At 52.1% G+C, this 21,542-nt stretch overlaps 1 protein-coding gene across 4 annotated transcripts in view; it reads right to left on the reverse strand.

Moving 5' to 3' along the window:
- TNIP1 (TNFAIP3 interacting protein 1) overlaps positions 1–21,542 on the reverse strand; it is a 44,892-nt gene that overhangs the window by 13,387 nt on the left and 9,963 nt on the right. For 2 of the 4 annotated variants that reach the window (XM_068980950.1, XM_068980948.1), the window contains exons 2-8: positions 15,618–15,789; positions 14,286–14,420; positions 12,793–12,878; positions 11,131–11,211; positions 8,006–8,197; positions 4,536–4,630; positions 2,956–3,076 (exon numbers count right to left, since the gene is read on the reverse strand). In XM_068980950.1, the coding sequence (XP_068837051.1) occupies positions 2,956–3,076; positions 4,536–4,630; positions 8,006–8,197; positions 11,131–11,211; positions 12,793–12,878; positions 14,286–14,420; positions 15,618–15,753 (846 nt within the window). In that variant the 5' untranslated portion in view covers positions 15,754–15,789. The remainder of the gene's footprint in view (positions 1–2,955; positions 3,077–4,535; positions 4,631–8,005; positions 8,198–11,130; positions 11,212–12,792; positions 12,879–14,285; positions 14,421–15,617; positions 15,790–21,542) is intronic. The other 2 variants (XM_068980949.1, XM_068980951.1) reach the window with 2 other exon arrangements.

Consider the following 21,542-nt stretch of genomic DNA (forward strand, 5'->3'; position numbering starts at 1 on the left):
AATTAGTAAACGGAGAAGGAATGAGGGAAATCCAAAATCACCATTAGAGGGCTGTAGTGATAACCATGGCAGTCAAGATCTGCCAGTGTTTGCTGAAATAAGTATAAAGAGAAACAGCACATCTGCAGTCTCAAGTATATCCTCGAAAATAAATATTAATTACAAAAGAAAAATTAGTCCCTTTATTATGGAGAAACCTGACAGACAGACCCTTAGCCAAATGATCAAGATTGGGTGTAAATGGACATACTGACGTCTCATACCCTTGACGTGTTACAAGATGACACTCCTGTGGTCTTGTCCAAATCAACAACATCAATCTAATTATAAGAAAACGCCAGAGGAACCCAAATTGAGGGACATTCTACAAAATAGCTGAAAGCCTCAAGAATCACTGGAGCTGACACAGGCAGAGGGGACTAAAGAGACAGTACAACCAGATGCAATGTGGGACCCTGGATTTAATCCTGGCACAGAAAAGGGGCACGAATGAGAGACAGGGGAAATCCGAACCAAGTCTGCAGTTTAGTTAATAGTATTGTGGCCATGGTCATTTCCTGGTGTTGATCATTGAACCACGGTTACATAAGATGTCAAGGCGACTGGGAGATGGGCCCTCTCGGCACTGTTCGCTACTCTTCTGCACATCTACAGTTCTACCAAAACGAAAAGTTTAAAAAAAAATGTTTTTTGAATATGAAGCACTGAGGTGAAAGAACAGGAGGATGTCATCAACTCAGAAACTGAACAGCAAAAAACAGGAAAGAAAAGAAACCGAACAGCAGTCCTACCTCTAAGGCCCTGCGTGATGTAGGCCAAGGTCCACATTCTCAGTACAAGATCAAACAGGACAGGCCCAACCTCTGACATCCTGTAGGCCTGACAGCATTTGTCCTGGAGTCACTGTCCACATTCTCTCCGTTCCTTGCCTTCCCACTCGCCTCATCACTCTCACACACACACACACACACACACACACACACACACTCCCCTGTGACTTGACAGGGTTGGGCCTGAATGAGCTTGTGAGGCTCAAGCGCCCCTGCAGGCTAAGGTCTGTAAGTACACCACAGAACCCAGAAGTAAGGGGAGAGGGCTAGGGGAGTCCTCCAGGGACACCACCTCCATTAAGAAAAGTGAGAGATGGGCCTGCCCCTAGAAGCCTGATGCCTCCTGGAGGGGAGCTGTGCTTAATATTACTGGGGAAGGAAGAAGAGGGGGTTGCTCCTGGAGGTGCACCCTTAAGCTACACAGAGAATGAGTGAGTGTGAATGACAGTCGCTCCATCATGTCCGACTCTTTGTGACCCCAAGGACTGGACTCCAGGCCAGAATACTGTGTGGGTCCCCTTCTCCAGGGGATCTTCCCAACCCAGGGATCAAACCCAGGTCTCCAGCATTGCAGGTGGATTCTTTACTAGCTGAGCCACCAGGGAAGCCCCTGTCCACAGAGAAGAGAGACCAAATCTGTCATTAAAAGTGACAGTCAGTGTTCAGTTTACCATTTGCCAAGTGCTAAATCTACTTCACAGGCATCACATCACTGAACTCTCCAATCATCCTCTGAGGTAGGTGTTATTATCTCCATCTCACAGAGGAGGAAACAGGTCAGAAAGTTCACGTAACCTGTCCAAGGTGGCAGCATGGACAAGAGGTGGGTTGAGCCTGCATTTAACCCACATGTAACTGCAAGGCACAGGCTTCACCATCACCTGCAATGCAAGCCTCTTATGGGACCTTCCTCCCTGGCAAGGCAGTAAGAGCATCTGGCCTTTCTATACACCAGTGATGTCAAGGGCTTTGGAAAAGCGAAGAGGGCTGCCCATACACCACCGTGAATCCAGAGATCAGGCGAATCCATAAGGCACTTCCACAAGAGGGCAGACAAGGCAGGCCCTGATGTGAGGTGTAAACAGAAGAGGAGAGGGGCTTCATGAGCTGTGAATCAGAAGGCCATTCATCAGCATGTCGGCCTGTTACCCCGTGTCTGCCTGACAGCAGCAGGTGGATACAGGAATCTGGACAGTATGATGTCACACGGCCTCTCCAAACCTCCTGCCATAAACAGCCATGGCAGTCTCATGGAGTAAAGGTCCCTGCCCTGCCTCCCTGACGTGTAGAGAGGAAGTCCAAACCAGATAATGAACTGGCAAATCCTGGGTAAATTCTACCTTGTCACATAGTAATAAGGAATTAAGTTATTAGGATAATTATTGCTATTACACAAGTGTGGGGATTGTTAAAGACACTGATGGCTGTGCAGCCATTAAACCTCATTAGAGAAGAAAAATATGTCAGTAAAAAGCTGGTTCTCAGCTCTGCAGGAGGACACAGACCAGGCGAGGGGCCAGCCAGCTCCCATGCAGGAACTGGATGTGAGCCGGCACTGGGAGCAGCAGTGGGAGGAGGCGAGAGGGCCCAGGGCATTTGCAGGCCTTGCTGAGTCAGCCCACACCCTCTCCACATGTCAGAGGCTCCCGGAGCACGACCACAGGAGCTCAACACAGTCCCCTCGGGGGCTCTCTCAACCTAACATCCTAATTCCACTAGGAGTATCTGAGACATTAAACTGATTCTGGGAGCCACCCTATAAGAGAGACTGACAAACTGGAATGAGTTTAGGGGAGATGCCCAGACAGCACAAATGACTCGACACCGCCTTTATGAGCAATGACTGAAGGAGCTGCAGCTATTCAGCCTGGAGAAGCTATGGGGACCCCACAGAACCACAGTCACAGCCCACAGGCTAAGCGTGTGTTCCAGGGAATGGGACGCTCCCTGTGGCTGGCAGCAGAATATGGGCTGAGAAGTGGAAGCTCCAGGGAGGTGGACTGTCAGAACAAGCCAAGGAAATGCTGTCTAACAACCAGAACCTTCCAGCAGTGGGACTGGCTCACTGCCCTGGAGGCTGGGCACTGGCCATCAGGATCTGGGGAAGGAGTTTCTGACCACATACCTGCTGCAGTGCCGCCGCCCCCTTCTTGCCCGCGCCTTCCATCTTTGGTGAGCCTGGCCGCCCAGAGGCACCGTCTTTACTGCTGCTCATCAACAACTTCCTAAGTTCCAGGTTTTCCTCCCTGGGTTGGAGGCAAACAGAAAGGTCATACTGCCGGCCCCGGGTAGAGAAGACGGGGGGTCTCAGACATCTTACTCGTCTGAATTGCAGCTGAGTCCTGGGGAGTAAGGGGAGTCCCTGAGACCTGCCCTCAGGTGGAACTACAAATGGCATCCTCACGCCACTCTGCATGACCTCTCTGGAATTCTCTGATCTTCACCAACAATCCATCCCCAACTATGGGATGTCTGTATACATGAGATCTTCAGGATACATCCACACTGCATTAAATAACCCTGGATTGGGACGTCTTGGTGGTCCAGTGGTTAAGACTCCAGGCTTCCACTGCGGGGTGCGGGCTTGATCCCTGGTCAGGGAACTTAAGATCCTCCATGCTGCATGGTGCAGCCAAATAAACAAATAACCCTGGATCACACTCTGAGAAAGTTCCACCCTTTCCAATTATCCTCAGACATCCTGCACGGGATAAGTCTCAGTTTGGTGCTCACAGGTCCTGAGTGCCTCTCTAGTGCTGGCAAGTGTCCCATGTTAATTCGCCAGGATTAATCATCTTTCCATTTTTGCTGTTATTTATTGTTGGAGGCATCTTCTATTTATTCCAAGTAATGCTGTTTTCCAGTTACTCTAGTGTAAGTTTTCTTTATAATAATCTTCAGTAAAAACATGATGCAAATTAAATTCTTAAGTAAATACTAAAGTAGGTGATAAAAGATACAAGACAAATGGTGATGTGGATTCACGTACGACTGAAATATGGATTTCTTCATATTCTGTTTGCCAGCTGGGTTCCATGTGAAAATAGCATCAGTTTCCTTCTGCAGGGTGAGGGGTTTGGCCCATGTGATCTCAAAGGGCTGAGCTCTGATGGTCAAGACCAGTGTTTCTCTGGGGTGATCCTGGACCCACTGATACTGTAACTACAGAAAACGTGCTTATGGGCCCACTGGAAAAGGCAGACACCTAGGTCTCACCCCAGACCCACTGAATCAGAATCTCAGCACAGGAGAGAGGGTGCAGAGTGCAAACTTGCAATGCTTTTCCTGACCCTCGGCGATTCTGATGCACAACTAAGTCTGGAACCAGGAGCCAGCCCAGAAGAGCGTTCCCTGACAGTTCTCAGGAAACAGCAGGACAGGATGGTGACCAGCAGAGGGCAGCAAAGTCCAGAGCTCCATCTCCAACAGCCAGCAAGCTGTTGTTAACAGGCAGGTTGCCAAGGAAGGAGTGCACTTTCGTCCAGACCTTCTGAAGCTCTGAAGGCACTTTATACACAAACACTCCTCACGGTATTAAATGGACCAGAGAGGAAATACTTGAGGAGAAGGACCAAGAGACCTGACACCCAAAGCAGAGCTGGGCACAGGGCTCGGCGCTCTCAACCCAGAAATCAGCGCCACACACCACTGCCCACCTCTTGCCCAGCCGGCTCCTCACGCCTTCTCGGCGGAGCCTGGACTTACCGCAGCCTCTCAGCAGCCTGATCCCGCTGTTCCAGGCCCTTATCCAGCTTGGACTTCAGGGCCTCGTTCTCTTTCCGAAGCTGCTCACAGAGCGTCTGTAAGGCAGAGAGAGGGAGATGGGGGCAAAGTAAGGGAAGGAGTGCACCCCAAATGCAGAATGATGCTGAGGTCGGGGGAGGCACTATAACCACACCACGTCCCAACATGATATCCCCATAGCATGGCCTCACCCAATTCCTCTTGGGACAGCAGGAGTCAAGCCAAAGTCGCACCCAGGCTCCTCTCGGCATCAGCTCCCTCAGGAGCCAGCCATAAGGAGGCCTGACCAAGAGCCAGCCACAAGGCCTTCTGGTCCTCCAAGGTCATCCCTCCTCCTCTGTTCCCACCGCCTAAAATGCTCTTCCACACCAGCTGTCCCCTGGCCGGCTTCTACTCCTGCTTCCGGTCTTGGCCTAAATGTCAAACCTCCTCCGAGAAGTCCTCCCTGACTGCCACATGCAGGTAAGCAAGGTCACCTCCGTTATCCTCGCCCACATCCCCTGCTCTCACCCTCCTGGTACCTGTGACAATTACAGCTACAGAATCATCAGTGTCATTACCTTCTTTGTATCCACCCACCCCATCCCTACTAGTCCACAAGCTTCCAGAAGGCTGGGATCCCCTCGCCACTCTCTCGTCCCCTGCAGGACCCCCACCTAGCCCAGGGTCCAGCACAGCTCAACACTTAATCCCGCTGAAGGAACATACAACCGAATGACTGAACTGCCAAATTAATGAAGGACCGTGAAGACCTGAGTCCTAAGAGGCCTAGAGCTTAGGCGATTTGGAGAATGAATGAGGAATCAGAGCGGGGGTGGTTGTGAGGTTGTCAGCTGGCAAATGGGAAGACAGGGTATTGGGTCAAGACCTCACCAATTTCCAGTGTGGCTCAGGATTCCCTCACTTTTGAGGCACATTTCCTTCCCTTACAAAGTGGAAAAACTGCACCTCTCCCGCCTCCCTTACAGGGCTGCTATGAGGACCTACAAAACTGCGAGAACACAAGGGCCTCATCAGCTGCCAGGCCCTCGATAACCTTGGAGGATGCGTGTTTGAAGTGCCGTGAGGTGGGGGACGTGGAAGACGGGGAGCCAGATTCAGGGCCTCACAGATGGAAGGAAGGGAATGGCTAACTAGTAACGGTGATGCACCAGGTCAGGACTAAACGACTCAATCTTTCAACAGATATCTAGTGAGCACCCCACCTGTAGCCCATACACAGTGGGGTGCTCTGCCACTCACCACCTCAGTGGAGCCTCACAGCTTTCCCAAAGCTACACAATTCAGCTCAGTTTTAAATGCTGGCCAGGGAATTCCCTGGTGGCCCAGTGGTTAGGACTCGGCGCTTCCACTGCCATCGCCCAAGGCTCAATCCCTGGTTGGGGAATTAAAATCCTGCAAGCTGAGAAGTATAGCCGAATGTAGGCGCTCGTTCTCTCTCTTTAGTCCCTAAGTCATGTCTGACTCTTGCAACCCCATGGACTGAAGCCTGACAGGCTCTTCTGTGCATGGGATTCTCCAGGCGAGAACACTAGAGTGGGTTGCCATTTCTTTCTCCAAAACGTAGGCTAGTACAGATTAAAAAAAAAGTGCATAAGGTTGCATAGCTCTTAAGAATCACCACTGGGACTAAACGCCATCTGGCAGACCCTAAATAGTGCCTTTCCCCTGTGATGAAAGAGCAGAGAAGGGAGGTGGCACTCTGTGAGTCGGGCTGGAGGCAGAAACAGTAAGTGATATTCACTGGACCTCTCACCCACTCCCTCCTGTTTCCCAGGCTTGTCATGATCATATGACCAGTTATGGCCAATGAAAGCTGAGTGGAAGTGACAAGTGGCACCTCTGGGCTGGCTCATGCACAATTCTCTGGTCTCTTTCTCCCTCTGGCTGCCTCATACTCCAAAGGGCACAAGACAGTGGGGGCCTTGTTTCTGCCACAAAGCAGAAACAAGCCCCTGCCACACAGAACAGGAGGGAAAATGTTTACAGTATGTAGGCAGATTTCAGAGTTGCTTGTTTCCACAGCAAAATCCAGCCCCCTGTGACAGCCTGGAACTCGAGGGCGATCAGATGTGAAGGAGCAGAAAGCCATTATGCTTGACTGCAATGTCCAGCAGAGGCCTCATGCCATGCCTGGCCTTGGAAATGCTAAAGGAACCAAGAAACAAATCAGTGAAAGAATGAGGAGGGACCGGATTAATCCACCTCCACCCACAGGCTGGGAAAATACACAGGATGCCACGGCCCTGGGTGGGGCCTCCAGGGAACAGAACGTCCTGCTTTGGGCACTAAGAGAAGGTCAGGACGAGGCTTCACGTGCTATCCTTCTGGGCAAGAGGCAAATACCCTGGGCAAAAAAGCAGATCAAGAGAGGTCATCACAAAGGTCACTATCTTCCATCAAAGTGGCTAAGAGAGCTCATGTGTGAGTCCATTTGCTCACCCATTCATTCATTTACCAAATGCGCATTCCGCACCTATGAAGTGCCAGACGCTGGCAGTGGTGGACATATCAGACAAGCACCTGCCCCTTTTGTGAGGCCTACATTCTAGCAGGGAGCATAAGGAAAAAAACAAATACAAAAACCCACTTAATAAAATTATTACAAACTATGGTAAGAGCTAAGAAGGAAACAAATAGGAACCTGATTGGAAAATAAGGGATGGGACTTCCTGGAGGCCTAGTGAGTAAGACTCTGAGCTTCCACCGCAGGGGCATGGGTTCGATAACTGGTCAGGGAACTAAGGTCCTGCATGCCGCACAGCATGGCCAAAAAAAAATCTGAGAAAGAATATATGTGTGTGTCTGTGTGTGTGACAATCATTCTGCTGTATGCCTGGCCTAGGAAGGAAATCTAACTTCATTCTCACAGCACAGGGAGGGTTATGAAGGGGAAGCCTCCTCCACTGGGGAGGCAGGCTGGGACGGTAGTTAAGAGCATGGACTTTGGAATAAGACATAGAGGTCCAAATTCTAGCTGCACCATCTACTAACTGGGGGACCTTAGGCAAAAAAAACAAACAAAAAATCACCTCTCAAGGGCTGCAGCGCCCCCTGTGAAGTGGGGATAATGATCCTCCTGCTTCAGGGGGCAGGGGAGTAACATACAAGGGGCCTGTCCCCTCCCTGTCCACACCTGTATGTGAAGACCAAAGGCGAGGACGCTGCCACCCTGCCGCATCCACTGCCTCCACAGTCACCCCAACCATGAAATTTGCATCACCCACCCCACCATTTCCCAATTTCCTTCCTCGTCCCCTCACACAAGTTCCTTACCCCGCTCACCACCTTGAACAAGAAGCCCGAGACCGGTCCCCAGCCACGCCCTCGGAAGTCCCTGTGGTCCCCTAGATGCCCCAGAAGAGCTGGAGGAAGCGGAAGGGGAACCACACAGCCAATCCCGGGCCACCCGCCCCCGGGCCCGGCCTCACCTGTAGGATGGAGGTACGCTGCTCGTTCTTGTGCACCTTGGAGGCCAGCCGGTTGAACTCGAGGGCCATGCGGCCCAGGTGCGTGAAGAGCTGGCTGTGGTCGGGCTCCTCGGCGCACACGCTCAGGGTGGTCTCCAGGCGCTGCAGGTGCAGCATCAGGGTGCTGTCCTCCTGGGGCAGGGGGCCCAGCTCCTGGGGGCAGAGGGTGGGGGCGGACCGCTCTTCACCACGGTCTGAGCAGGCCTCTCCAGCCTTTCTCCCTCTGCTTCCCCATTCCTCATGACTCAGTTTCCCCCTCTGATCCCAGCTCAGCCTGGGGAAATTCTCCAGTTACCCAGGTTCCCTGTCTGGGGCTGACTCACAGGGCAGGCCCCAGGACTCCCGGGCCACTGGCTGTCTCATCAGTAATGGAGCCGCCTTCCTCCCACACTCCGGGCCTCGCCGAGGGCCTCTGGGTCAGTCACGTGTTTATGTGGGCCTCAGAATCCTCATCTCCTGCACGCACACACCCCCTTTCTTCCCTTCCGCCCCACAGGGTTCCCTGCAGGTGAACTGACTGACAAATGAAAGCGGCAAGCCCAGGGAACAATATCACTCTGTCCACAGCACTGCTGCTGCCACTCAGCAAGGCTCGGCCAGCAGACATCACGGCTGTCCGTCATGTCTGTACCAGTGTCTTCTGGGGAATGGTCCAGGCATTCACCAACTTCTCCAAGGATCCGAGACTCAAAACACACTAAGAAGCATAGTTCTAGAACTTCCCTGGTGGTCCAGTGGTTAAGAGTCCGTCTGCCAATTCAGAGGACTCAGGTTTGGTCCCTGGTCTGGGAAGATCCCATATGCTGCAGGGCAACTAAATCCATGTTCCACGGCTACTGAGCCCACGTTCTAGAACCCATGAGCCGCATCTATTGAAGACTGCGTGCTGGGAGCCATGCACTGCAACGAGAAGCTACAGCAGTAAGAAGTCTGTGCACCACAACCAGCGCTTAGTTCCTGCTAACCACAACTAGAGAAAGCCCGTGCGCAGCCATGAAGACCCAGCACAGCCAAAAATAATTAATTTAAAACAGAAAGAATCATAGCTCTATATAGTTCAAAGATACCCAGTCTAGTGGAGAATTAAGATAGAAAGCAAACCATGGGCAAGATAGTCCAGTCTCGGAACCTGTCACTCTCTCTCCTCTGTCTAGAATACAGACAGTGCCTTAGCTATGCCAACACCATGTCCAAGGATCCACAAAGGTACCTGACAGCTGACTGCCTTAAGCCCCCAGCTCCCCAGCCAGGCACCTGAGTTCCCACCTTCCCCTGCCTGAGCCCCTAGGCCCCACATCTCCTCAGCCTTCATTCCCCTGGTGTCCCCTCTGTTCATCCTTCCTGGTCCTGCCCGCCTGTGAGCGGCTCTAGCAAGCCCTCCATCACACTGATGCGAGTCACAGGACGTCAGAGCTACATGAAGCCTCAAGGTTCGGGTCTAGAAACCAAAGTGTGGGGAGAAGAAGGCTGCCCAAAGTTGCCCCATGACTCAGTGGCAGAGCCAGGGCCAGACCTTGGGCTTCCCGATGCTCCATCTGCGGCGACTTCCCTCGTCTGAACTCTGCGGCAGTGGAAATGCCCTGAGGGCCACAGCACGGTGTCCAGTGAATGGCTCCCTAATACTGTCAGCACCTCATTCTAACAGGGGCTGCTGCTGCTTCAATTCTGCCTTCATTCCCGCACTGCCTCTTTCCACACAGGGTCTGAGGCGGCCAATGGTACTCTTTTTACAGCTGGTGACCTGTGTCATCTCTCAGACCTCTCCAACTAGCCTGCAAGCTCCCAGAGGACAGGGAGGCTGTCTTGTCTTTGCTCGGCACAGACTAAGCTCTCGGTGGGGCGAAGGATGAATCTACTGATGAGACGACGTTCAGGGTCATAGAGTGAAATGCTTTCAGAGCAGGCAGTAGGGGGCGGGGTGGGGTGGGGGGGAATCGTGCCTCCTTGGCCAGCTTCTTAGAACCCTCAGGGACACAACAGGACCAGGGGCTGACACTCCCAGGGGATGAAACACAGAACCTTCCCGATACCCAGAGCTGCCCTGTGTCCCCAAAGCCTCGCTAGTGTAAGCTGTGTGGCAGCCTGATGGAGACCTCACCCCGGGGACTGACACACACAAGAGATGATCAGTGAACCAAAGAGCAACCTTTTTGTATCTTGCCTTGCTGATTCAATATTTTTAATTTTTATACATTAATGTATTTTTCGGCATTTAACTTGAAATTTTAACATTTTAATCAACTGCTCATAGCTTAAAGAGTCACATTGTCCTCCAAGGTTTGTAATGGGAACCAGCAGTTTCTGCCTCACTTCCCTCCACTCCCCAGTTCCCACTTCCAAAAGCCTTTCACTTTAAAGAGCAACATTCGTGCCCCAAATAAGGCAGTGGAAAATAAGACATCAGTGAAGGGTTAGACGACCTGCTGCCTGTATAACAATAAAAAAAAATCTCCAAGGGAGGAGGGAGGGAGAAGGAGGAGAGGGTAAGAAGTGGAAGATTTCTGAAGAATGTTCCATGCCTTCCTCAATGGTTCTCCAGTAAGTCTGCCATTTTAAGAGCGAGCAGGGCGACATAGTTGGAATAAAGGCAGCAAAGGAGGGTAAAGTGGGGACCAGGTAGACACCTCAGAGCTGGTGGACTGTGTATGTTTGTGTGTGTGTGAGCGCAAGGTTTAACCTCCTACCTACATGCCCCAAAGGGGAGCCTGCACAAAATGCCAATCCCCTGCCTCAAGCTGCTCTGGGTTCCTCTGACCCTTTCTACTCTACTCGGGCTACAAGCCCACAGGCCCAAAGGCTGAGTCATAGTGTGCAGAGGTGCTGAGCGCTTGGCGGAGGCAGCGGGGCTGGCAACGTGCCTGGACTTTCACAATGGCTGGTACTCGTGTGGCCCACGGGGAAGTCACCAGTCACGGATTTGCATATGTGAGCGAGAAACACCCCCCGGCGGTGGCCCCTCGAGCCTATCCCAAGTGACTCCGAGGTACCCAGGGGATGTGAGCGCGTCCTGTGCCTCTCACCAGGGGCCAGGTGACTGAAACAGAGAGGAGATGCGGGATGTGCCCAGGGACTGGCCGTCCACTCACCATCGTATTTCTGGTGTGGCCGCTGCTCTCTGGTGAAGAAGGTCCCTCGGCGGGGACCACTTCAAATTCAGAGGAGGTGTTCTGTGCAGAAAAAGGGAGTCAGGGGACGCCTGGGAGAAAACCCCTCGCCCCTCCTCTATGGACCCTATAGCTGAGAGTATGGAGGGGGCAGAGAATGGAGGGACAAAAATCCCTTCTTACGTCCAAGTCCTCTGGGCAGCCCCTCCATGTGGGAGAAGCCAGCCCAGGCTGAGCTCACAAACCGTGAAGCAGGAATAAATCCCAACAAGTCTGCTGGGCAGCCCACTGTGTGACTCGAGGTCACATCCTCCGTGGCCAGTTTCCTCATCTGTGAAACAGGGATACTGGGCTAGCTGACCTTCAAAGTACTTAGCATTTTAGGATCTTATCTTTTTTTAATGGCCTTGCACTTATAAAGTATTTTCATGAGGACTTCCCTGGGGGTCCAGTGGTCAGGACTCTGTGCAAGGGGCACAGGTTCTTGGGAACTAACATCCCACATGCTGTGCAGCACAGCCAAAAAAAGAATAAAAATAAAATGTTTTCATGAACTCCATTTTTTCTCCAAGCAACCTATGTGAGTGGTCAGAAGGTTATATGCCCATTGGACAGAGGAGGAAACTGAGGGCCTCTCACTAATAAATGTAAAAGTAGGACTGCATTTCAAGGACCACAAATCCAACATCCCTGTGATGGCACCTGAGCCATGTCCCAGACCCGGGAGTCTCCAACTGGTCATCTGGGAAACACAGGCAGCAGTCAGTGTGGCCGCGGCCACAGGGGTCCTGTACCTGCCTTGCCAACCCAGTCCCAGAGATCCCAGGGGAGTGGACTGATCTGGGCTAAATCTCAGTGAGAAACTGGCAAACTTAGAGAGACTTTTTCAGGACACACGCAAATTTAGGGTGAACCAGAACTCCAGACTTTGCCATGTCTCCCAGTCACTCCAAGGAGCAGATACTGGTTGTGCAACCAATCGATGGGCCGCTGGACCAACAACTGGCTCTGGGATTGCTGCTGAACCTGATTGAACAAAGGTTAATTCAGCCTTCCCTTGTCCCAGGAAAGCGCAGGGATCGAGGGATCTCTGTGCTCAGCTTCTGCTGAGTCCCCTGGCTTTCCAACTTTCCAGGCCTTGGCACTGCCCCAGAAAGTTTCCCTTTCCCCTCTACTCTTTCTCAGCTGTCCTATATGACCTCAGAAAACATTCTTCTCTCTTTGAATCTCATCTGTGGGATGGAGACTCTAAATGATATGACCACCCTGAGTCCCTTCCAGTCCTAGGATACCAAGTCAACCTTCTCAAGGCAAATCTGCAGAAGACAGTTTTGGAGCCCCTGTTGAGAAGGTGAGCTGCCTGTCACATCTGCCTACTTTCCAAGCACTGTGCAGTCGATACATCCTTAACTTTACACAACCTGGCAGATGGGAAGAACTCCTTGTGCATATCAGGGTTTTCCTGGTCAGACTGAACTCTGACCTTCATTTGCAAATGAGGAAACCAAGGCCCCAGAGAAATCAACTCGCCAATATCACCCAGCAAGTCAGAAGTTTCCTGACCCCAAACATCCCTCTTCCTATTCTGCCAGTGGGAACTTGGGATCTAGGCAACTTTCTGTCATGACTCCAAATGCAACTTACACTGGATGGAGGTTTGGGGACTGGCTCTGGCTTGTCGCTTGGGTGTGCCGGGTCAGCAGGGGTTGCTGGGACAGCTGTGTCTTTTCCTGGAGCATTGAGAAAATGTGTGTGAGAAGCAGAAAGAGGAAAAGCCCAGATGCCACCCGCTTAAGAATGGCCTTAGCACGGAGAGTTCTTAGAGTTCCTTCCACGAGTCTGGGGAAATGGGAGGTGGTCCCAGGATGACGGCCCTGGAACAACAGGGCAGAACCTGGGCAGAGACCATCTTCCCTGCTCTCACTGGGAAAATCCCAAGGTGATCATTGTTCCTTGCTACTTTGGACCTACCTCAATAATGACACGGATGACAATTTATAATTAACAAAGTATTTTTATATTTACTATCCTGGCCAATTCTTAAGACAGCTTTGTATCCCCATTTTAAAGGTAAGAAAACAGACACAGAAAGGTCCATTGATCCTGCTGGCAACTGCAGAACTGAGCTCTCCCTCCCTGAATTCCTGGGGCTCTTGCCCCAGGGAGCCCCTTGAGGGTAGCTGCATGGTTCCTTCCTGAGGTGAGCCTGGCATCCATCAAGGACTCAGAAAATACTACTGAATATAGTAGAATTATATGTAAACTTGTTTTGTATTTTCCTAGTCTCCTGTAAATGTGTTATCATACTTTCATAATTTTTTTAAAAAATAAAATACTACTGAATGGACAAGTGGAAGCTGGCAATGCCCGCTGCCTGCAGCACAGCAGACTCTGAGATCATCATCTCCTCCATGTGTCCATTCAGTAAATGTCACCAGCAGCCGAATGGAAGGTTGGCATACTGGCCTGGGCTGAGGCCGCAGGTTGGGCTGCAGCAGGAACCATCTGAGTCCTTTTCTTCCCTAGTTTCAGACCTTGCCCTGGATGTAGAGACATGCCAGAGGAATGCACGTGATCACACACAGGATTTTAACCCTAAATCACAGTCGGCACTTTCCCTTAATAGGTGGTCTGTGGACCTGACATCTGAAAGGCGCTGCTGCAGGCCGAGAGGCAAACCCAGCTCTGCCTCAGCCTCCCCACCTGTAAAATGGAAGCGGGGCAAGGTAGACCAGAAAGCTTCTGACTCAGATGCCAACTCTAGTGACCCGAACGTGTTGCCTGGAGCACGATGCCTGGCATATAGTAACTGTTCATCAAATATGCGCTGAGTAAGTTATATTGATAAAGATCCTGAGCCCACATCCTGGAAGGAGCGGATTGTTGCAATCCATTTCTAATGTCTGCCAGGGTCTCAGGACTGCTGAGTCACCAGCCATTTTTGGACAAGATTATTTTGAGGTCCTTTCCAAATCTGACCTTCTGGGGGATGCTGTAGCCAGAACATGATTGGGAGGACAGCCTGCAGCCTAAAGATAAAGGAAGGAGAGGTGGATTTCGGACTCAGAAGGGAGTCCTCGGTTAAGGGCCTAGAGAGTGAGGGTATGGGCAGAGGACTGCCCGGGCTCCCCTCGTACCTGCGAGCTCAGCCAGGTCATCGAAGGAGGCCAAAGAGGGAGACGGTGGTGGCAGTGGCTCACTGTCCTTGACCAGCTCCTCTGCCTTCTGCCGCAGCCTGGACGCTTCCATCTGGGACTCTTCCAAAAGTTCCCCTGGGGAGACAACGGGCGAAGGAGGAGCAGAATTACTCAGTTAAGCATGCCGGCTCTCCCACCCTGATCCCCTATGCCTGCTTCTGCCTGGGTTTGGTGCTCCAGGTCCTGGGCTTCGCTCCCTGCATCACCTTGTGGGCTCAGTGGGACACATATCATTCCAGCTCACGGCCAGAAACAGCCTGGTAAGGAAGAGGCCCTGCAACCAGGGGGAAAGGAGCAGAGGGGAATCTGGAACAAACTTCTGACCTCCAGCACCTTCTTCCTGCCCCATTCCTGCCACACCTGACTGAGGACTCCACAAAGCCAGGGGCTCTTTCAGACCCACCATCATGGTCCCAAGGGGGGCTACCCACAGCCTACAGACTGCAGTCAGGGGCTCCCTGAAGAGAGGAGACCTTCCAAAACATCAACCACCCACCACCCCTCTGGGCCTTGTTTGCCTTCTTGTGTAAGTGGAGACAGGGAAACACCACCCCTCCTTCGCCAATCTGCCATTCCTAGGAGAGATCTGCCAAGCAGGGAGAAAGCATTTGGGAATTGGGAGCTATACTAAACTCCCAAAGCCCAAGGCCAGAGAAGAGGGCAGTGAGGTGAAGGAAGAGCTTTAGGAATCTGGAGGAAAGGGTCCCCTCTGCATGGGGAAATCAGTGAACACCTCGCATGGAGGAAGAGTCAGCATCTGAGCTGGGTGCTGACAGACGGGGACCGGTCAGCCATGTGGAGAGAAGAGGGCTGGTCCTGGGCAGTGGTGACAGCTTGGGTGACAGCCAGGAATCAAGGGGTCTCCTCCTGCCCTGCTTCAAGCCAAGCCGGACTCCCTGCTCTAACACTTGGGGACTGGACCGTGGTTGCCCTGGTGATGCCAGTTCTCCCCATTTTTGGTGCTTCTGGTAGATGGCCTATACATGGCTATTCCCCATGTCTGCTAACTGAGCCTGCCGGCTCCCTCTCCGCCACCCCACGCCTCCTTCTCAGTCCCTCACAGTGTTCTGAGTCTGGTCATCAGGGTGCTGGGGTGCTGGGGACGCAGGGCTGGGAAGACTGCCACCTTGCTAGAGGAGTGCACAGAGACACAGCTGTAAGGCAGGAGCCCATGCTGGGACGGGAGGGAGGGGGCCTGGGCAGAAGCATGCGCCAGTCAGCACTGCAGGCTGAGGGAGGAGCTCTGCAGGGAGAGGGCAGGGTCTGCTTTACCTAACATCTTTATCCCTTGCATTTTTTCCTTCAGTCGGGAATTCTCCTCCACTAGGCGCTCAAAAGCTGAGGATGCCTCTCCCAGAGGCACGCCGCCCCCAGGGTCGTAGATCCGGTATGGTCCTCTCCCTTCCATGAGGGTGGCTCAGCCCCTGCCGTGGTACCCGCCTGGCTGGAAGGACAACAGCAGTAGGTCAGGGGGCTGGCCGAGCCACTGAAGCGTCCTAGACAATCAAAGCCCTGGAAGGCAGTCCCCAGAGCCCAGAAGAGAACACAGCGCCACAGGCTGGTCTGCCCGGGGTACGGCAGGGCAGGACAGTCACTTCCTTTGATCTGGACCCTCTGCCTCTTTTCGTGTGACCTAAGAACACCATCAGTTTCTTTTAGCAGCCTCGCTGCACCACCAGTTCATTTGGAACAGCAGTCAACTGTGAGGTGCAATGTGGAGTATAAGAAAAAGCATTGGCCTGGGAGTCAAAACACATGAGCTTCATGTCCTACTGATGGGGTCCGGAAGAAGCGGGACCCTGAATCATTGCATCCCCAGTGCCCAGCAGGGTATTAGCTCTGATGGGAATGTCCAGCAAACACTTATCGAATGAATAAATAGTCTAACTATTAACTCACTGTGGGATCGTGGGCAGTCCCTTCCCCTCCCTGCGGAGGGGAAATGAAAGTCTTACACTAAATCAGTGATTTTTAAAGTGAAATGTTGTGCCCAAAGGGATAAGCAAGTCATCCAATCCGAAGTTCCATTTATATGTACACTAGCTTTTCTAAAAGAAAGAAGAAAAAGAAAGCCCCCTGACTAATATTTAATATACGAATTGACACTGTCACCCTCCTCCTTCCAGTTCTAATGAACAGATGTACTTTCCATCAAAGCACCATCTGCTTGCACAGCAAGTGCTCTGCATTACTCTGTTCAGTTTCACTGGCTTTATTTCATCTGAAACCCCTCTGCAAAGTGATTTCAGAATTCCAACTTTTGTGACTTAGTAGAGAAGCTTCTTTCTTGCATTCATTCATTCAACAATTATTGATTGAGCATCTGTTCTGTGCTGGATGCTAGTCTAGGTGCTAGGTAACTGTCAGCAAACAAAACAGACCAAAAGAAAAATCCTTTTGGAGCTTACATGGTAGTGATGGAAGAAGATAGACAATGAGAGAGATAAGCACAGTATTAGGGGTAATGGAAATATCTACGGACAGAAATTAAGCAGGAAGTATGAGGTAGGGCCTTAATTTTAAATGATGGTGTCAGGAAAGGGCTCACAGGGAAGGAGGGCTCATCTTCAGGGCCCACCTGAAGGAGGTAAGGGAACTAGCCATGCAGATATCTGGGGGAATATTTCAGGCAGAGAGAACAGTAAGGGCAAAGGCCCTGAGGCTGAAAAACTGATTCAGCCTCCAGCCCTACAAAGAGCTGACCAACCACAGAAGAGCTCCAAAGGTTTCCACCACCAGGGGCTCCAGAAAGACTTGAAGCCCTGATACCTCCCTCCCAAGATCACCACTGCCAGGGCCAAAATGATTCCAGTCACAAGTCCTCAAAGATCCTTTGAGCACCCACAAGTGTTTTGCTAAAAGAGTACAAAAAAAAAAGACTAATAATAATAGCTCATTCATTAACCTACTTGCCAAGCACTGCATTAAATCGTTTGGCTGCATTATCTCAGTTAAGCTGTACAACAGCCCGAAAAAACATAGCATTATCCTCACTTTATAATGGAGGCTCAGTGAGGTTAGGAAACTCAGCCAGGATTACACAGCCAGCAAGCGAGGCAAGATGCAGATCCAGGTCCACCTGGGAAAGCTGAGTCGATCGCCTGCTATCCTCACACAGCTCCAACAAGACTCAGGCCAGAGGGGCGACAGGCAAGTTCAAGCCTGTTTGCAAGATAACATGGAGCTATCTATCCAGTCACTCTGGGCTGTTTCCCTTGCCCTATAGCACAAGAGATAACAAGGATTCTGGCCACAGGGTCCCCATTACCCTGGGATGCCATAAGCCAGAAAGAAAAAGTTCTGGTGAGTGAGACCCCTGTCCCCCAAAGACTGCCAAGAGAAACACACACTTGCAAGCCACCCACACCCTCACTGAGCCCCAGGGGCACAGGACAGCTGCCCACACACCCAACACAGAAGTCACCAGCTTATGGGGGACTTATTTTTAACTCAAAAGATCAACATTACACAGCAGAGCAAAGAAAGCTCTGAAGTGTTCACTGAGTTAGAAGGCAGTGTGGGTGAGGCACCGGGCAGTGGCTGGTATGGAGTAAGGAGCTCCAAACATTGGTAGATGTTGGGGGGTTCCTACCTCTGCCCTCCCCTTTCTCCTGTGTGCCTCTCCAGCAGGCCCTTACGCCCAGAATGGGATATGTATGACTGGAGTAAATCTTTATGTATCTGACTGAAAATCTCCTGGAGGCGGGAGCATGCTCTCCTCGTCTGCAGTGCCAGTGCAGGCCTGGCACTTGGAGAGCGAGAGGTGACTGACAGCTGCATGGAGTCCACAGATGGAAAGCCTGAGACCTGAAAGGAACCCTAAGCACCTCTGGTGATAAGTGACAGCAGACGTCTGGGTTCCTGCTCACCACTCCATACTCACCCTACATGGAACTCACAGTTGACAATATGTGATAATTTGGGAATATCTTTACTCCACATCTGGCTTGCCCAATAGATTAGAAGCTCCAGGAGAGCAGGTGCCGAGTCCATCTGGTCTACCAAGGTGTCATCAGAGTGGTCCAAAACAGAGCCCCAGGAAATCTCTAATTAGAGCAGAGAGACGGAAAGGACCAGAGGAGCCCTTGATCCTATGCCTGCTTCCTGAGAAGCCATGTGCAAACATCCTGAGAGCCTAACTGTGACCCACTGACCAGAGACACCGGGACAGCCATACACTTCTAGAATTGAGCCTGGCACAACTAAGCTCCCTTGGAGATGCCCAGATGTCACACCAAGCAACAGAGCAGGATGCAGGACCCAGGAATTGAAACCCCACCTTCCCATTCTCCAAACCATGCATGCTCTCCCTCAGCACTGGGGAGCCTCCAGGGAAGGGGGCTCAGAGGAAGCAGCTGAGAGGCAGGCAGGCCATTCTCTCGACTCCAGCCTGGGTGGGCAGAGCTGGGGGCAGGGGGAGAGTACAGGCTGCGGGCAGAGGGAGCCCAGACCAAATAGCTTACTGTGAGAAAGTCCTCTCTGGAGACCAGAAGAGCTACCCAAAGGATGGCTTGGACTTCTGGAGGCAAGAAACACAAAGAGGGGAACAGGGAATTTCCACATCCCGCTGACCTCATGCCCAGATGGTCAGCGGCAGTTTCAGGATGACTTCGGGGCAGATGGGAACTCTGCTCCTGGTCTGTGTGGTTCTGAGATCTTTCCTAGAGAGGGGACTCATTCCCAGGATGACAGAGCTGGACAGGAATTTCCAAGGACAAGGAGGCCAAGTCCATTACCAGGTGCCCCAAGGCTCCTGGAATGAGGGCCTGCGTCATCATCCTGTCTCCCACGCTGATGGCACATTTCCCTCCATCACAGACAGAGGGATGGGTGTGGACAGGGGAAAGGAGGTGCTGACCCCACCCCCACGCCTCGCTTGGGGCAGTACTGGAGCTCAGCGCCTAGGCATCCCGGGACACGAGCTCATCTGACCCTCACCCAGGGTGTGAGGGCAGCAGGCAGGCCCCGGAGCATGAAGACCAAGGTCACACACAATGTCAGGGTGGAGCCAGAAGGGCCCCTGCTCTCCCTCCAGTCTGCCACTGTCCCATCTCCATTTCTGCTCCTGCACTCACTCACTGCACTGCAGACCCCCCTCTCTGGGTTCTTGCCAAGTCCAGCATGGACTCTGTGTCCACCTGGGCCTGGGTCTAGCAGCTACAGATCAGGTGACCCACCAGCAGGAGACACCAACCCACTGTGCAAAACAGAAACAGCTGTGGGTGAAGATACAGGCACCTCAGACCTTCTTCCAAAACAAGATCCTGGTTTCAGGTTGAGGGGGGTCCCCACAGCCCACCCTGAAAAACCGGGGGGCACTCACTGGAACCAGAAAGGCCTGGTTTGGTCCCAGACAGATGGCAAGTCAGGCAGTGACCACAGAGTGTAAAGATGGAGATGATGCTGTTGAAACTGAAGGAGCCAGAAGAGGAGAAGGAGGAGACAGCAGCTGGGGGGATGGAGGTGGGGTGAGGAGGGAGGGGTGGGTAGGGGTCGGAGGGTAGGGATGGGAGGATGGGAAGGAGTCGGGGTGAGGGGTGCAGTGAGGAGAGGTGGGGGGGGCATGGGCCCAGATCGCAACCTCCACCCAAGACGAAGGTTGAAAAAGGCTAGATTCAAATGAAGCCTCTGCACTGAGACACTTCAGCCCATTAGAGGCTGTCTTTCAATTAGCTGTGTGCTGCTGCTAGGAGCAGGGGCTCCCAGGGTTCCCAAATGATATGAATTTGCTTAGGTAGTAACATTTGCAAAATCGCTACGATTCCTCAAGCATGTTTTTCCACTGGATTGTCACAAGAGCCGTGGGAAGGAGGCAGGGCTGACATCTGTTCCACAGGTGAGGAAACTAAGGCCCACTTGGGGGCTTAGCCTGATCTAATGCCACTGGGCACTGGCTGCATCCTGAGGCCAGCCAGACCCTGTGTCTCTGGGGGAAATGAAGTTCTCGCTAGCCCAGGGAGGACAGCCTGAGTAGGTCTCTGGCACTGGAAAGTGGGAGGACACAGCGGCCACAAGAGACCTCCCCAGGGAACGGCAGGGGCTGCCACGGAAGCTGGTGGGTGTGGGGGACAGTGTGGCGAAGGGAAGGGTCTCCAGAAAGAAGGCAAGGACAGAAAGTCGTAAGTCCTGGCATCTACTCTGCTGCACACTCTGACGGCCAAGGGCAAGCTGTCCATTCTGCGTTCCTCAGCTCCCTCATAGGCACAGAGAGAGGAAGCCTGGACTAGAGACAAACTGCGTGATGTCTTCATGCTGGCCTAAGGATCCACGGAGACCCAAACTTTGGGAGCCAGCCACAGGGCAAGAAAGAGGAGGGGACCCCGCACACGCACAGAAGACAGTCCAGCCCTGGATCAGGAAGAAAGGGTCCCAACAGGGCAGGATCAGAGACGGAAGCAGATGGGACATGCTGGGTGCAACAAAGAAGGGGGAGCCCAAGCGCACGATGAGACCCTGAGCCGGAACCCTTCTCACACGTCGCCCCAGGGCTTTGCCCTGGTCCCAGCTTGGCCCACCCCTGCAAGCTGGGTGACACTGACCATCCCCTCACCTTTTCTGAGCCTCATCTGCAAAACAGAAAAAAATAACAGAAACCATGGATGTCAGATTAAAGAAACTAAATGAAACAATATGTGTACAATTGGAAGGGAGTTCTCACTTATTTCCTGACTATTTGATTCAATAAAGAAATGTATTCATTTTGTAATAAGATTTCCTAAACGATAATAATTATAATACCTCACGAAGTACCTGGCACTTAGTAGGTTCTTACTAAAAGGCTGAGGCAGCCCCTAACAGCCCAGCTGATGGGTTGTAGCATCCACTTAGTTCTTGTGAATTGCAAATAACTGTAAGCAGGAACACTGGGACAACACCACAGCTGGTGAAACTGAAGCTATGAGAAGCCCTTGGACCAAGGCCACGTTCAGGAAAGATCAGGAATCATCTGAGCCTCAATTTCCTCAACAGTAAATGGGAATATCCTGCAAGTCCCCCAAGGGCTGACGGGAAGTGAGGCATTATGAAACATCTCGCAAGCTAAAACAAAAATCTTCCCACTTCCACACCTCACAATGACCTCCAGACCACTCCACCCATTTCACAATCAGGGAAACTGTGGCTTCAGTTCCATCCATCAGAGAGCGGGCCGAGTCCTCTGATGACTGTCAGCAGAGACACTGCACCTACCTTAGACAG

The sequence above is a fragment of the Capricornis sumatraensis genome, chromosome 9 (assembly GCF_032405125.1).
Source record: "Capricornis sumatraensis isolate serow.1 chromosome 9, serow.2, whole genome shotgun sequence".
NCBI classification, from domain to species: Eukaryota; Metazoa; Chordata; class Mammalia; order Artiodactyla; family Bovidae; genus Capricornis; species Capricornis sumatraensis.